Genomic DNA, 15,518 nt, shown 5'->3' on the forward strand with positions numbered 1-15,518 from the left:
GGGCACCCGCTAAGCAGCCTGCCTTCAGCTCCAGTGTGGGTGCCTTTGGCTCAGGCAGCAGGTGGGGCTTGTGTCTGCTCTGTGTTTGCCCATTTTCTCTGGACCAGTGGCTGCCTGGGGAATGTCTTTTCACAGTGGGTCACTGGAATGCAGGAGGGCAAAGGCAAATATGGGGGCCTTCTGGGGCCTTGGCTTGAGATTTCCACCCAGCCTCCATCTGCCAAGTATCTGTGGAGTTGGGGGCATACACCCGACCCGCTCTGGTGGGAAGACCTGCAGGGTCACAGGCAGCCAGCATGGAGGCAAGGTGGGAGGCACAAGAAGTGACCCTCCATCCATCATAGTCACTCCCCATCTCAGCTCAGTTTCTTCAACCAGAAAATGAAGTCACTGAACCAAGTGAATGCTCAAGGGTCCCTTCTGAAGCTGAAACAATGATTCAAGAGTTGGCATTGATTGAGGGGCCTTCGCTCAAAAGCGTTTCTGCCCTAAAGCCATCCTAGGAAACCCAGAGTGCACTCACTGCCCGTGCACGATGCTTGTTTTTAACTGGGGAGTTGCCCTGATTCGTTATAATTGGAGCTGGGAAGAAATTAAAAACCATGACATACGTACATCTCATTGTGCTTGAGCATCGGCTAGAGATGAAATATAGATGCTGGAGAATTAAACTCAAGAGCTAAAAAAAGCTCTGAAAAGATTATTTTGGAGGTAATAACAAATGTGTAAGCCTGACACAACTGACTCGTAATTATCCCCTGCCTTCAACATCATAGACATGTTATTCTTCAATCCAAATCGCATAGGCAGGGGTCTCTCCCTCACGCTGTGTCCATCACTGTTTTTATTTGACCTTTTCGTCGGGTGCCACCTTTGGGGGATAGCATTGGTATCCCTGACCGCCAGGTGTCCAGTGGTTTTTCTCTGAAGTCCACTAACATGCAAAGTAGCTGACAGATCTTAGGCTCACCCTCTTTCTGTTAGCCTCCTTCCACTCTGGGGGAGGTTCGGAGAAGCCCTGGGAAAGGACTGGGAGTAAGGGGAGACCAAGAGAAACCCTCCAGATCTGGTACAGACACCTGGAGAATCGCTTCCCAGCACGGTAGCCTCAGCTGTAACCATGGTAACCTCAGGCACAGCGGGGACAGGGTCCTCTTCCCAGCTTGAGCCCCACGGAGCCAAAACAATTCGTGCAGGGACCCCACGGAGGGTGAGAACAGAAAAACACGGGTGAGCAGGATGCTTGCAGCTCCATTGCACAAAAGGCTCCAGAGCAGCCCCAAGAAGCTGCTGTGTTCCTGTGTCTCCCTTTCCTCCCTGGAGCACGGAAGGCGGAGAACCCGAGGCCACCGCAAATCAGTCCAGCACTGGGCGGAAATGAGACACACAGCCTCTGCTTGAAAGAGACCAAGCCAGGCATCCTAGCAGATTTAAATAACGTCCCCCAAACCTTTGGAGGGGAGGAAGTGAGGCCAGACTCCCATGCAAGGATCCTGGAGGAGCTGGCAGGAGTGGGTACTGGCCACATGCTGTCTGCATTTCTTGCAGTTTTATAGAACGTGAGGGAGGGTGCATCCCACAATGACCTAACGTTTAGCTCCTGCATGTTGTCCTCTCCTGAGGCCAGGGCACCCGGAACGGGTCTCTTTCCACTCACTCACTTGTGCCACCCACCCCTGGTCACTCCGTCCCACCCACTGCTGTCCTCCCAGTTTGCCCATCTGAAAACTGGGAGCCAGAATGAGCTCAGTTACAGAATAGAAGCACTGCCTCTGGGCTGACTTAACCCGCCCCCTGTGTACACAGAGGTGCTGCCCATGCCCACGTGCCTGCTCTCTGGGCAGGGGATGCCCCAGGGCCACTCGGAGAATGGAGATGACACCAGTAGGTATACCCTGGGGTTGTAGTGAGAGTTAAGTAAGTTACACTAAAAGCGCCTGACTTCTAGGCAGATGTAAGCCACTGTGGAGCAGAAGGTGATGTGGGCAGATGATGTTCCCAAGCTGCCAGGAAGGGAGGGAAGGAATCGGCAGCTGGCAGCTTTTCTTACTGGACTGGGTGGTGTTATTCAGCCCCCTCCCAACTCTCGTAAAGTCTTGTCATGCAGCCGACCTGAGACGGACAGTGGATTTCCTAGCACAGCATGGCAGCCATCCATTCTGGGTCCCCAGGAACATCCTGAGTTCAAAAACTGTCCTGCTGTTGCCTTTTTCCAGCAACCCTGTTTCTCCTCTCTCAGGCCGCCTGCCTCACCCAAAGGAACGTGTGAAAAAGGCCAGTCTTTGGTTGGAAAGCATGGGCTCTGTAACTCCACCTCTCTGTTCCCTGAGACATTCCTGGCCCTCTGTCTTTGACACGGAACGCAGACACTGTCCCTAGACCGCCGAGATTGCAGATTCTTCAGCTTTGGTGACAGGGTCGACGGGCCGGCGGGGCTGGCATCGGCCCTCCGCTCACCGTCTTTTCCTGCCTCCCTTTCCCACACCCCCACCCCGCTCCCAGGTCACGATCATCGGCTACACGCTGGGGATTCCTGACGTCATCATGGGGATCACCTTCCTGGCAGCTGGAACCAGCGTGCCCGACTGCATGGCCAGCCTCATTGTGGCCAGACAAGGTGGGGCCCACGTGGGGAGGGCTGGGAAGGGAAGCCAGGCCTCCCTACTTATGGGGTAGGGGGAGCTTGCATGGCAGTTACAAGGGCACCGCATCCCAGCTGTGCAGGAGCGCTGGCCACCTCAGTGCCAGGCTGGTCAGAAGGCTTGCTGGCATCAGAATAACAGGGAAACAAGCCAGAAGATCCACCCTCGAGCAAGGCAGAGACCCTTTCTATATACTAGGTATACTATATACCTACATAGGTATACCATATACCCTTTCGTATACTAGGTTGTCCCCTCGTCCCCTCCGGGATTGTATTGTTTCTATGATTAAAAATAGTAAGAAATACAGTGATAGCTGATATCTGCTGATGATGGCCCCACACTGAACAGAGCAATTTGGACACCTGATCTTACTTAATTTAACAATTCTGTGAATTAGAGACAGTCATATACCCATTTCATGGATGAGGAAACTGAGCTTAGAGAGGATGGACCTCATAGCCTAAGTGCCAGACGTTACTCTTCAGTGTGTGACAGACCCTTCCACCCTCAAAACCAACATTACAGTCTACCCACCCCTGGGTGGAAGCCCCCCAGCTGGCCCCCCAGCACCTACTCTCATTTATGAACCTGATTTGTGCGGGAGGAGATTGGTTTTCAGCAAACAGTGTATAGCTCCCACCCTTGGCAAAGTGTCCTCCACTGGTCCTCACAAAATTCTACTGGCTACATTATTTTCCTTAATGTTGCTCAGTTATTTAGAAGAAGATACGGATATGGAGCAGATGGATAATGACACTGAACTGTGCAGGTTGGTGAACTCATGAGCCCTTTGTAGGCTGTTGAGTTTATTCCTTTCCACAGAATAGTTCAGAATTCTTGCAACCAGATTTAGTTTTTTGAATTACATTTAACCAATGATCATATCTGAAGTAAAGCTCAGCAGTTCAATAGCATGTGTATTTCATTCTATTTATTGAAAATACACATTCAATGACTATTTTATAATCGGAATCATCCTACAGTCATGGATGGTCTGGGACCGACCCGAGTACCTGGGCTGGCCCACCTGCCCACCAGGTCTCTGGCTGTCAGGCCAGGGGCTGGAGAGAGTCTTCAAGGGCCGGGACACCCCCCAGGGACCACCTTCCTCACTCCAGTGACCTCTTGTCCTTACAGGCATGGGGGACATGGCCGTGTCCAACTCCATCGGGAGCAATGTTTTTGACATCCTCATCGGGCTCGGTCTCCCCTGGGCACTGCAGACCCTGGCTGTGGATTACGGATCCTATGTAAGTGGAATTTTCTCCCTGGTGACCTCAGCCACTGGGACTATGTCTCAGGGCAGAGGAGGTGTGGAAACACTTGCATTGAGAGGAAACAAATTCTCCTGGCCAAGTCTTCTCAAGGTCAGGCCCACGTGGGGACATTCAGGACTCAAGAGCAGACGGAGCTGTTACAAGCTTCAGGAAAGGGTCAGATGGTAAATACTTTAGGCCCCGTGGCCTAGATGGTCTCCATCACAGTCGTCATCAGCTCTGCTGTGTTGGCCTGAAGGCAGCAACAAGTGATGGCGGGTCAATAAACGTGGCTGTTTCAGTCCAACTTTATGTATAGAAACTGAAATTTGAATTTCATATGACTTTCACATGTGGTGACACATTATGATTCTTTTCAAAACTTTTCAACCAATGAAAAAATGTAAAAAACCCTTCTTCACTCATGGACTCTGCAAAAACAGCAGAGGGGCCAGGTTTGGCCCATAGGCCCTAATTCGCCAACCCTTGCTCTGAGGATTTGTTTTGCATGCAAAATATTTTATTCCTGAAGGGAAGGATACAAAGTACACGACGCTGTCTCTGCCAGGAATCTGGTGACCATCACACTCTGCAATGACGGCCCCACGCTCTTTCTCAAGACCAAGCCAACTCTGACTCCAGGTGGATTTGCAGATGGGGACTTGGGAGTTCCAGCTAGATGTCAGTACTCTTTCCCAGCCTGCCAAAGTGATCCCCCTCTGCTGAGGGGCACTCCTGTCCCAGCCACTGTCCAGAGATGGAGGGAGAAACTGCAGTTAGAGGTTTCTGTCTGTGTCAGGGAGGGAAAAAAGGATGACGCCTCTGCAGTATTCATACCCAACCCAGTGTTGGTGCTTCTCTGAACATGTCATTGAGCATGCTTTAGTCTGTCTGTATGTGTTTCAGGTAAGTGTGTTTTCCAAAGAAAAGATCGTGGCTCATTTATAAGATGGTGGTTGTTTCCAAGTTGCTTCCCTTGCACCTGTTTCAAGTAGGGAGAGTGTGTCCATTGAAATTTCTAAACACATGGTGAGAAAGGCCATACGTGTTTGGTTCATGTGAATCTACCTGTTGGCAGGAAGATTTCACCGGCAAGTTAAGATAAGCACAAGACATTGGAAGGAAGCATTATGTGTCCTAAGGAGCTAAGATCTCTTCTCTGCTGTCTATGAAATTGGGAGATGGGACAGAGGGGGTTCTGGGAAAGCTCCTTACAAGAGGTGACTGTGAGTTGAAGTCTGAATAACTAGAGAAGAGGCAATCATGGAGAAACTGGGGCAGGGCAGAGCAAAAGCATTCCAGGCAAAAGGAACAGCTGTGCAAAGGCCCTGAGGCAGACATGCACTCAGCCTGTTGGAGAACAGGAAGGGGCCCCGTGTAAGTGGAGCAGAGCAAGCCTGGGGGCATGTGGCCTAGATGTCATGCAGGGCAGACCCTGTGGGTGCTCTTAGTTAATCAAAAATGATGACATTCAAACTGATGAGATACATAGATTTACATAATGACATTTTTGATGGGTTTTTTGAGATTCAGCAGCATGAGTTTTTTTTTTTTAACTGTGTTTTAGTCAATCTTACTTTAATTACCAGGGAGACTAAACATTCTTTTTCACATGTATTGGCCTTTTAGATTCTTCCTTCAGATAATTATCTCTTTATGCCCTTTACCCAATTCTCCCATTAGAAGGTAATGGTTTTTTGTGTGTGAGTTGATTTCTTTTTTCATCTTTCCCCATATTGGTTTTCTAAAAATTTATTTTATTGGACTATAGTTGATTTACAGCATTGTGTTAGTTTCTGATGTACAGCAAAGTGATTCAGTTATACATCTATATGCATTTTCTTTTTCATATTCTTTCCCATAAATCTCACATTCCCACCTACATGTAAGGGGGCTCCAGGTCATTCATGGAGCTGGCTACCCAGGAAGGGGAGGAGACACGAATTAGTCCTGCGGTCCGGGGTGCCAGGTTGAGAGTGGAGTCCAGACAGGAGGGACCTGCTGGATAACCTCTTACTGGGGCTGTAGAGCAGCCACGTCCACGAGTGCCCTGCTATTGTAGGGTCTGTCTCTCTGCCATCCCAAGCTGCCCCTCCACTCCCTCTCATCCAGCCTCTGAGCGCCTTTTCCTGGGTCACGTGTGGACCGCCTCCCTTCTGGGTAACACATCCTTTTCTGTACTTCCACTGAGAACAGTATTTTCCACTTAAGCCTCTCTAGTTCCTTTCGATACAAATCACCTTGATTCTGTTTTGCCATTCCCAAAATAATCTCCTGGATTTTTCCAACAGTCCACAAATTAAACTTTCCTTTTTTTAGTCCTTTTTTCTGATTATAAAAGTAACTTATGATCTTCATAGAAAATTTGTTGTTGTTGTTCATGTCTGACTCTTCACGACCCCATGGACTACAGCACTCTAGGCTTCCCTGTCCTTCACCATCTCCCGGAGCTAGCTCAAACTTATGCCCTTTAAGTCGGTGATGCCATCCAACCATCTCGTTCTCTGTCATCCCCTTCTCCTCCCGTCTTCAATCTTTCCCAGCATCAGGGTCTTTTCCAGTGAGTTGGCTCTTCACATCAGGTGGCCAGAGTTTCAGCATCAGTCCTTCCAATAAATACTCAGGGTTGATTTCTTTTAGGATTGACAGGTTTGATCTCCTTGCAGTCCAAGGGACTCTCAAGAGTCTTCTTCAACATCATGGCTCAAAAGCATCAGTTCTTAAGTGCTCAGCCTTCTTTATGGTCCAGCTCTCACATCCGTACGTGACTACTGGAGAAACAATAGCTTTGACTAGATGGACCTTTGTCAGCAAAGATGTCTCTGCTTTTTAATACGCTGTCTAGGTTTGTCATAGCTTTTCTTCCAAGTCATAGAAAATTAGAGAAAATTTAACTAGAGAATTCTGATCAGGGAAAACTCTGGAGCAGAGCCTGCCCAGTTGAACTTTGTGCAGTGATGGAAATGTTCCAGCCATGGAATGTGAAATACAGTCAGCCTCTAGTCCCATGAGACATTCAAGCACTTGACACGTGGCTGGAACAAGTGAAGACCGACTTTGTCTGACAGTCATTTACCCACACTGTTTCCCTACTGCTGGAGCCTGAGCATGAGACCTTGTCCCCTTGGCATTTGCCGTCCATGCAGCAGGACATTTACCTTGTTTAAATAGAGAATACATTTTATTTCCTCAATTGTAGGGATGAGCATTCCTTATACATCAGTAGCTCCTGAGAGCGTTGCTGTATTTCAGCCCAGTTAAATAATGTACATTCATGGTGGTGATTCTCAGACATCCAGAAAAAGTTAGGAGTAAAATCCCACAGGCATTGGTGCAGCTCAAACAGCCACTGCCCACAGCCGCAGTAAGAGGTGAGTCTACCGCAGTTTCCATCTGCATGTCAGAGGAACCACTCTGGATCCTTCCGTGAAGGTGACCCATTTGTCTACGCCCTGGGCCCTCCACAGCTTCCATCAGGCCCTCTGGGCCAGCCCCCCACACCCAGCCACACTGTAGGGGCATGTGTAACTTCAGGCCAAGATGCAGAAGTTGCTTGGAGCTGATTTCAGGCTCATGGAAAAGCAAATTTAGAGGCTTATTGGTCTTGAATGTTTAGTCTTCCCTCTTCTCCGCCTCCAACTTTTTCCAGGAGAGAGTGTTCCTTCTGAAAGGACAGTCAGGGGCCTCCACCTGTTAGCATTTCAGTGACCCCATGACATCTTTCTGTCTCTCTGATATCAGTACTCAGCGGCCTGTGTGGATTTAATGGCCTCCCCACCCTCGCAAGTGAGCTGCTACAGTTCTGAAGCCATTTTTCCATCTCGCCTAGATGGATTTCCAGGTCATGATTACTGGATAATTACCACTGCGACAGCTGTTTTATGCAAAGTATTAGGTTCAGGCATCTGACAGCAAGGAAGGAAGGCAGTTGCACAGATTTTGACATTTCTGAGTACTTGTGTCTTGCTCAGAAGCCAGCTAGCTACCTAAGTGCCCCCAGTAATAGCTATTTCTAAAAGTCGGTTTGGAAAATGAGTACTTCTTATTCCATTTCGGTGATAAGTCTTTCCCACCTGCTCCCACCAAACTAAGAAAGTCACTGGGCAGGCTCCAGGTAGCTAGGGCGAAATCTAGATTTCTGAGCTGGGGCTTAGAGACATAAAAGAAGCCTAAGAAGCAGCGAACAGGGGCAGCAAGGGAGTCTTGTCTTTCTCTCTCTCCAAGCAAGAGTCCACCTTATTCCAGAATCCATGGAGGAAAAAAGAAGTGATTGGAAGCGTTCTCCCCCCACCCCTCTGTCCAGGTCACTCTTCTACTCAGACACGAATTGACTGCCTTCTCTGTGCTGAGCTGGTAGCCATCGCTGGGGCCGCCCCAGTGAGCCAGACAGACACTGTCCTGCGCTCCTGGAGCCCCCGCCTCTGGGAGGGCGTGACCGCACAGTGTGACCCCTGCGCTCCTGAGAGCTGGCCATGCAGCATTCAGGGCAGCATGTGGCTGTGTGTGCAGGGGCCAGGGCACCTGGATGCGTGTGAGGAAATGACCCTTACCCTGAGAAACTGAGATTATCAGAAGCGAAGCAGGTGAAGGTGAGAGGCTTTTTCTAAGCAAAGGAACAGCTAGTAGAAGACCCAATGAGAATGTTCCAGGCGCTGAAGGACCCAAGGACAGTTCCTCTCCTGGGGCTGTGGTAGGGGCTGTGGGATGGACAGGGATGAGTGGCAGGGGTGAACTGGAGCCCAGAGAGGCCACATGAGCAGGGACACTGAGAGCCATGGTCGTGGGGACAAGAAAGGGGGTGGTGTGATTGTCCGTCCTTTGAGAAAGAGAAGTCTAGCTGTAGTGTGGGGAAAGGGTTAGTTCAGTTCAGTTCAGTAGCTCAGTCAAGTCTGACTCTTTGCGACCCCATGGACTGCAGCACGCCAGGCTTCCCTGTCCATCACCAACTCCCAGATCTTACTCAAACTCATGTCCATTGAGTCGGTGATGCCATCCAACCATCTCATCCTCTGTCGTCCTTTCTCTTCTTGCCTTGAATCTTTCCCAGCATCAGGGTCTTTTCAAATGAATCAGTTCTTCACATCAGGTAGCCACAGTATTGGAGTTTCAGCTTCAGCATCAGTCCTTCCAATGAACATTCAGGACTGATTTCCTTTAGGATGGACTGGTTGGATCTCCTTGCAGTCCAAGGGACTCTAAAGAGTCTTCTCCAGCACCACAGTTCAGAAGCATCAATTCTTCGGGGCTCAGCTTTCTTTATAGTCCAACTCTCACATCCATACATAACTACTGGAAAAACCATAGCCTTGACTAGACAGATCTTTTTTGGCAAGTAATGTCTCTGCTTTTGAATATGCTATCTAGGTTGGTCATAACTTTTCTTCCAAGGAGCAAGTGTCTTTTAATTTCATGGCTGCAGTCACCATTTGCAGTGATTTTGGAACCCCCCCAAAATAAAGTCTGCCACTGTTTCCCCATCTATTTGCCATGAGGTGATGGGACCAGATGCCATGATCTTAATTTTCTGAGTGTTGAGCTTTATGCCAACTTTTTCACTCTCCACTTTCACTTTCATCAAGAGGCTCTTTAGTTCTTCTTCACTTTCTGTCATAAGGGTGGTGGTGTCTGCATATGTGAGGTTATTGATAGTTTTCCCGGTAATCTTGATTCCAGCTTGTGCTTCATCCAGTCCAGCATTTCTCATGATGTACTCTGCATAGAAGCTAAATAAATAGGGTGACAATATACAGCCTTGATGTACTACTTTCCTAGTTTGGAACCAGTCTGTTGTTCCATGTCCAGTTCTAACTGTTGCTTCCTGACCTGCATACGGATTTCTCAAAAAACAGGTCAGGTGGTCTGGTATTCCCATCTCTTTCAGAATTTTCTACAGTTTGTTGTGATCCACAGAGTCAAAAGCTTTGGCATAGTCAATAAAGTGAAAATAGATGTTCTTCTGGAATTCTCTTGCTTTTTTGATGATCCAGAGGATGTTGGCAATTTGATCTCTGGTTCCTCTGCCTTTTCTAAATCCAGCTTGAACATCTGGAAGTTCACAGTTCACATACTGTTGAAGCCTGGCTTGGAGAATTTTGAGCATTACTTGGCTAGAATGCGAGATGAGTGCAATCATGCGGTAGTTTGAGCATTCTTTGGCATTGCCTTTCTTTGGGATTGGAATGAAAACTGACCTTTTCCAGTCCTGTGGCTACTGCTGAGTTTTCCAAATTTGCTGGCATATTGAGTGTAGCACTTTCACAACATCATCATTTAGGATTTGAAATAGCTCAACTGGAATTCCATCACCTCCACTAGTTTTCTTCATAGTGATGCTTCCTAAGGCCCAGTTGACTTCGCATTCCAGGACGTCTGGCTATAGGTGAGTGATTACACCATCGTGGAGCCAGACAAGACAGAGGGCAGCCAGACCAGTTATGAAGCATTTGAAGGAAAAACAGAATATGTGACCTGGGGGAGAGAGCCCCCAGGGGAGCCAGGGTGGGAATGCATATTTAAGCGACAGGATTCAGGGTTGTGCTTAGAACCAGATGAGGTGTGATGTATCTGAGGGTCATCCTGGTGGAGACATCAGGCAGACAGTGAGATCAATTCAGAGGCAAGACCTCTGACAGTCAGGAGTGTTGCTATGGGTTGTTAAGCCTAAAGCTCATACAGGGAGTAAGTGCAAACAGAGAAGAGAACCAGGACCATACCCTGACGTCAGGTAGTGAGAAAACCATTCAGGGAAGGAGGCTGGGGGGGTGGTCAGCCAGAAAGGGCAGGATGAGGAGAATGTTTCCAGAAAGACTGGCCACATGGAGGAAGGCTCTTCCCAAGGTCCTCCTTCTAATGCCAGCTGTCCTCCAGCTGTCACCTCCTCCGAGAAGCCACCCAGCCATGTCCACTGCCTCTGCAGTGGGGGTGGGGTGTCATCTTCCCTCACCCTCTGAGAGCAAAGCTGTGTCCGACTCAGCCAGTGCACCAGAACCTACCAGTTGGTTCTCAATGCTACCACGTCTTCCTTCTCGAGGAAGAATGTTCTCGAGGATGAACGTTCTTGAGTCGATCTTCTGGTATGCAGTTTCTGTTCCAGTTGCCAGGCCAGTTTTTCTTTTTCTGCAAACCCTGCCCCAACCCCGGGATGGCTGCACGGAGCCCTTCCCCACTCCACTCTCAGTGAGGCCACGTGGGCAGCTTGCACTTGACCTTGGCAGGAATACTGACACCGTGGAAACCAGGAAAATGCAGAAGCCATTGCCAGGGCCTAGCCACAGGCTGTTCCCACAGACCCAGTGGGGTAACTGGGGATCGTCTGGGGGCTTCGCAATGAATGATTCTTCTCAAGGCTGTTCTAACAAGGCCCTAGGGGCTGCAATGACACCACTCAATTCCCTTCAGGTGAATCTTGCTCTTTAGATTTTAGTAAAAATGAGGTGATATTTGGGGGGAGGTAGGGTCTTTCCTCGGAGTACTCTTGCCTGGAAAACCCCATGGACGGAGGAGCCTGGTGGGCTGCAGTCCATGGCATCGCTGAGTTGGACACGACTGAGTGACTCACTTTCACTTTTCACTTTCATGCATTGGAGAAGGAAATGGCAACCCACTCCAGTGTTCTTGCCTGGAGAATCCCAGGGATGGGGGAGCCTGGTGGGCTGCTGTCAATGGGGTCACGCAGAGTCAGACACGACCGAAGCTACTTAGCAGCAGGGTCTTTCCTGGGTCACCAAGGCCTGAAGTAGATTCAGTCTCACCATCAAAGTTTTAGATCCCTCCCGAAACCACTCTATTCTGAAGATGAGGATGTGGTGAGGACTTTATTCCAGGTGTGTGTGGGGGTGACCCAGTAGGGGGTGGGCAGGTGTGACCAGAGAGGTGGGTGGTGGCTCTTCCAAAGCTCGAGGAGGAGCCACAGACACAGACCACAGATGCCAGCATGGGCTCCAGGAAGTCAGGTGGTGCCACCAAGATGGTAAGAGGGGCCCATTTGCAAGCCTAGAGAGTTAGCAGGTGGAGAAAGCCCTGGCTTTTCCCCTGCGCCCTGCAGGGTGCATCAGAGAGTCTAGAATTTTCAGGCTGAAGCCTGACTCTAAGTGCAGACGTGACCCCTTACCAGCTCCATGGCCTTGTGTAATACTGCGATTTGTAGTAAGAAATTTATGTTTGGTCTTTTTTTCTAGCACAGAGCTTCTAAAAGCCTCAGAATTATCTTTTTATGTGAATGAGGTGACTTTAGGATAGCACCTAAGGATGGAGCTGGTTGGCAGGAGAGCCAACCCTGTAGTTTGAGGGCTGGAACTTTGCTTCCCAGTACTGTGAACTCTGGGGCAGAGAGAGGGGCTGGAAGTCCCTCAGTCAGCAGCAGCTATAGATTCAATCAGTTGTGCCTCTGTAACGAGGCCTGCGTAAAAGCCCCCAAACAACGGGGTTCAGAGAACTCCTGGGAATACGTGGAGATGCAGGGAGAGTGGGCCCTGAGAGGCCTGGAACCCTGAGCCTTTCCCCTCACCTTGCCCTGCACGTCTCATCCATCTGAGTCACATCATGTTTTAATAACCAACCCAGTGATGTAGTAAGGAAAGGGTTTCTCTGAACTCTGTGAGCCCTCCCATCAAACCAGCTGACCCCGAGGAGGGGGTTCCTTTCTGGAACCTCTGTGTGAACCTCAGATCTATGACCTGCTCATCAGAAGCACAGGCGACAGCCTGGACTTGTACCTGCATTTCCAGTAGGGGTGGGGGAGACAGCCTTGCAGGGCTGAGCCCTAGCCTGTGGGACCTGACGGTGCCTCCAGATAGGTAGTGTCAGATGAAGGACACCCAGCTGGTGTCGTAGAATTGCTTGGATAGGTGGGGAAACCACACACCGCAACACACACACACACACACTCACACTCACACTCACACTCACACTCACACTGTGAGCTGAGTCTTACTGGGGCTAAGGGCTACTTCCTGGAGCCTCAGCTGTCTCACCTTTACAGGCAGCTCAGGACACCTCGAGGAGCTGCTGCGAGACCTCAGGGCAGCCCGTGTGTGGTCACGCACTTTGGGGAGAAAGCTGTGTTCCAGTGCTTCTCTTCAGTCGGCTCATTCACTTTTCTGACCTCATGTCACTGTTCAAGGAAAGCCCCCCACCCTGTGATGTTACATAGCGTAAAGTCCCAGCTGGATGTATCCATTTGGAACCCAAGCCTAAGCAAGTGTTCAAACCACTCAAGTTAGAGAATGCAAAGTGACAACCACATGTGTTCCGAGTTATAAACCAATTAATGAAAATCCAGGGGCTTCTTGTTTTTCCTAAAAGAATTTGCTGGTCGGGTGGAGCTGACCTCAAAACATACAGAGATTTTAAACTGCAATGTGGGGGAAGTCAGAGTCTTTGAGGCTGGAGGTTCAGGTCCTTAAACAAATGGTATGGGATTCAGCGGGCTGTTTTATGAGCCACATGCATGCAGGAAACTGGGGGTGATGCAGTCTCTGTGTGCATTTGCACTAAAAGACACATCCGTGGAGCCTAAATTCCTATTGACTCAGGAACCAGCCAGCCTCCTGTTTCCTCTCCAGCAACTGCCAAGAGGGAATTTGAGGATGAAAATTCATAGTTTCGAAGGCAAGAAATAAAAACAACGTTAAATGTCAAGGCTGAACAATCCGAGTGCGTTGCCTGCTCTCAGAAGGGCATTGCCATAGGGACCGCCTGCCTTTGCACTTCCTGGGCCTCGCATCTGTGAGGCAGGAGCAGGGGATGCTGGTTTAGGTCCACACTGCACAGTTGAGGCTCCAAGCCTTATCCAGAGGTGAGAATGGTTGGTGAGATTGTCTGGCTTAGCAAGACCCCAAGAAACTAGTTTTTTACGGGGTTAAGACTTACTGCCCTTGAACTTCCCTCGTGACCCATTGGTTAAGACTCTGCGCTTCTACTGCTGAAGGCATAGGTTCTGATCAGGGAACTGAGACTATGTGTGCCTCATGGGAAGTTGCACTGGACAGGGCTCCTAAGAATTCCAGAAATTGTTGTTTGTATTTTTTTTAATCTTCAAAGTTTGTCTGTTAACCCCACTGTGTTACTGTGGAAAACAAACAAAATATCAGAAATTGAATGTTAACTCTTCTTTGCCTTTTCAAAATAGCAACCCTCACTCACCACTTCCCATCAAGTTCAGGTGAAGGTCACAGACATTTGAATGCAAAAGAGATTAAAAATTTTAGTCATATTTTTCAAAATATTGCTCTCATGACCCACGTTATTAAATTTACCCTAAAAGTTGTGTGTCAGGAAATCGGAAGCTCCCTGGAAGTCAAGTCCCCCAGTAAATAAGAATCAGGCCATGCGGATGGAGAATTCAAGTGGCCACAGGGCAGTCAGCAAATGCCGCTGCTGGAGGGGGCAGGGATGGGGTTGAGGGTGGACCAGGCCAGGGTGCCCCCTGGGTGTCAAGGAAAGCGCCATTCCCACTGCAAAGCTGCCATTTGCCCTCCATCCTGGAGGAGAGTCTTGGCCTCAGTAGAATTTACCGCCTCGAACTTGGCAGATGTTCGGGAGCCTAACCCTGTGTCATCCTCTCTCACAGATCCGGCTGAACAGCAGGGGGCTGATCTACTCCGTGGGCTTGCTCCTGGCCTCCGTCTTCGTCACGGTGGGTCTGCGGCTCTCTCCGCTCTCCAGTCCCCACCTCTCCCCCCATCCCCTTGGGTTCTCTGGCTACAGAGTCTGTTTGGACACCAGATGGGCTTGGCCTCCCAGTGGATAGGGACAGTCAGCCTCGAGGTTGTCCCGTCTTGTGGCTGTATCCTCCACAAGTGGATCCTGGCAACCCATGAGAAAGCTCCCTTTCTGAAAGGTGCCAGCCTCCTCTCAGAAGCACAGCCTGTCTCAAGTCAAACACAAACATTTATCCAAAGCAATAGGGAGAATCTCACTTTTTCTGCAAGATGAGGCTACAGAAGGTTATATTCCAATTAATTGACTATTCCAGGTTCTTAAACATCTCCGTAAATCCATGGATGTGACCAACACTCAAAGACTGAGGACACACTTGCTGGACAGTGAGTGCACTTTGATGCCTCTGCACTGCCTTGACCATCCATCCACTTGCATAATGTACTATTCCAACTCAGTTGACACCTTTGGTGGGAGCAAGTTCACACCACCATGTGGACTGACCCACCTGCCCTAAGCGTCTGATTACATACATGTACGCTACTGAATTTTCACAGTAGGAAATGCAATGTGTTTTTTCCTGAATTGTTGAGGAACTATTTGTTGAATTACACCTGTCATGAGAACATACATATGTAGAGAATGGGAATTCACAAGGGCAGGAGAGGTCATTTCCAGGACCAGCATGCAACTCCAACGCCAAGGTTTTACCAAACCAAATACTGCCTTACACAATAGTGAAAACCCATCTATTCATTCTTTTTAGGAGGTTCTTCAGGTTGGTATGACTTAGGATTATTATGCTTGTCACTGTCACACAAGTGCTTACTGCGGGAATTTCCCCATCTGGAGCTCACCACACTCCAATAGGTAGTCACTGATATCAGCCCCATTATACAGACTAAGTGAGGCCTGTAGGGACCTTGTGTCTGACCTCCCAGTGCCCGCTGGCTTGCAG

The 15,518-nt window shown here is 49.2% G+C and overlaps 1 protein-coding gene across 1 annotated transcript in view; it reads left to right on the forward strand.

Annotated features, from left to right (window-relative positions):
• Positions 1 to 15,518, forward strand: part of SLC24A3 (solute carrier family 24 member 3) — a 424,885-nt gene that overhangs the window by 407,082 nt on the left and 2,285 nt on the right. Inside the window, exons 14-16 of the mRNA XM_018057246.1 lie at positions 2,503 to 2,617; positions 3,783 to 3,895; positions 14,472 to 14,537. Coding sequence (XP_017912735.1) covers positions 2,503 to 2,617; positions 3,783 to 3,895; positions 14,472 to 14,537 — 294 coding nt within the window. The remainder of the gene's footprint in view (positions 1 to 2,502; positions 2,618 to 3,782; positions 3,896 to 14,471; positions 14,538 to 15,518) is intronic.

The sequence above is a fragment of the Capra hircus genome, chromosome 13, assembly GCF_001704415.2.
Source record: "Capra hircus breed San Clemente chromosome 13, ASM170441v1, whole genome shotgun sequence".
Lineage (NCBI taxonomy): Eukaryota > Metazoa > Chordata > Mammalia > Artiodactyla > Bovidae > Capra > Capra hircus.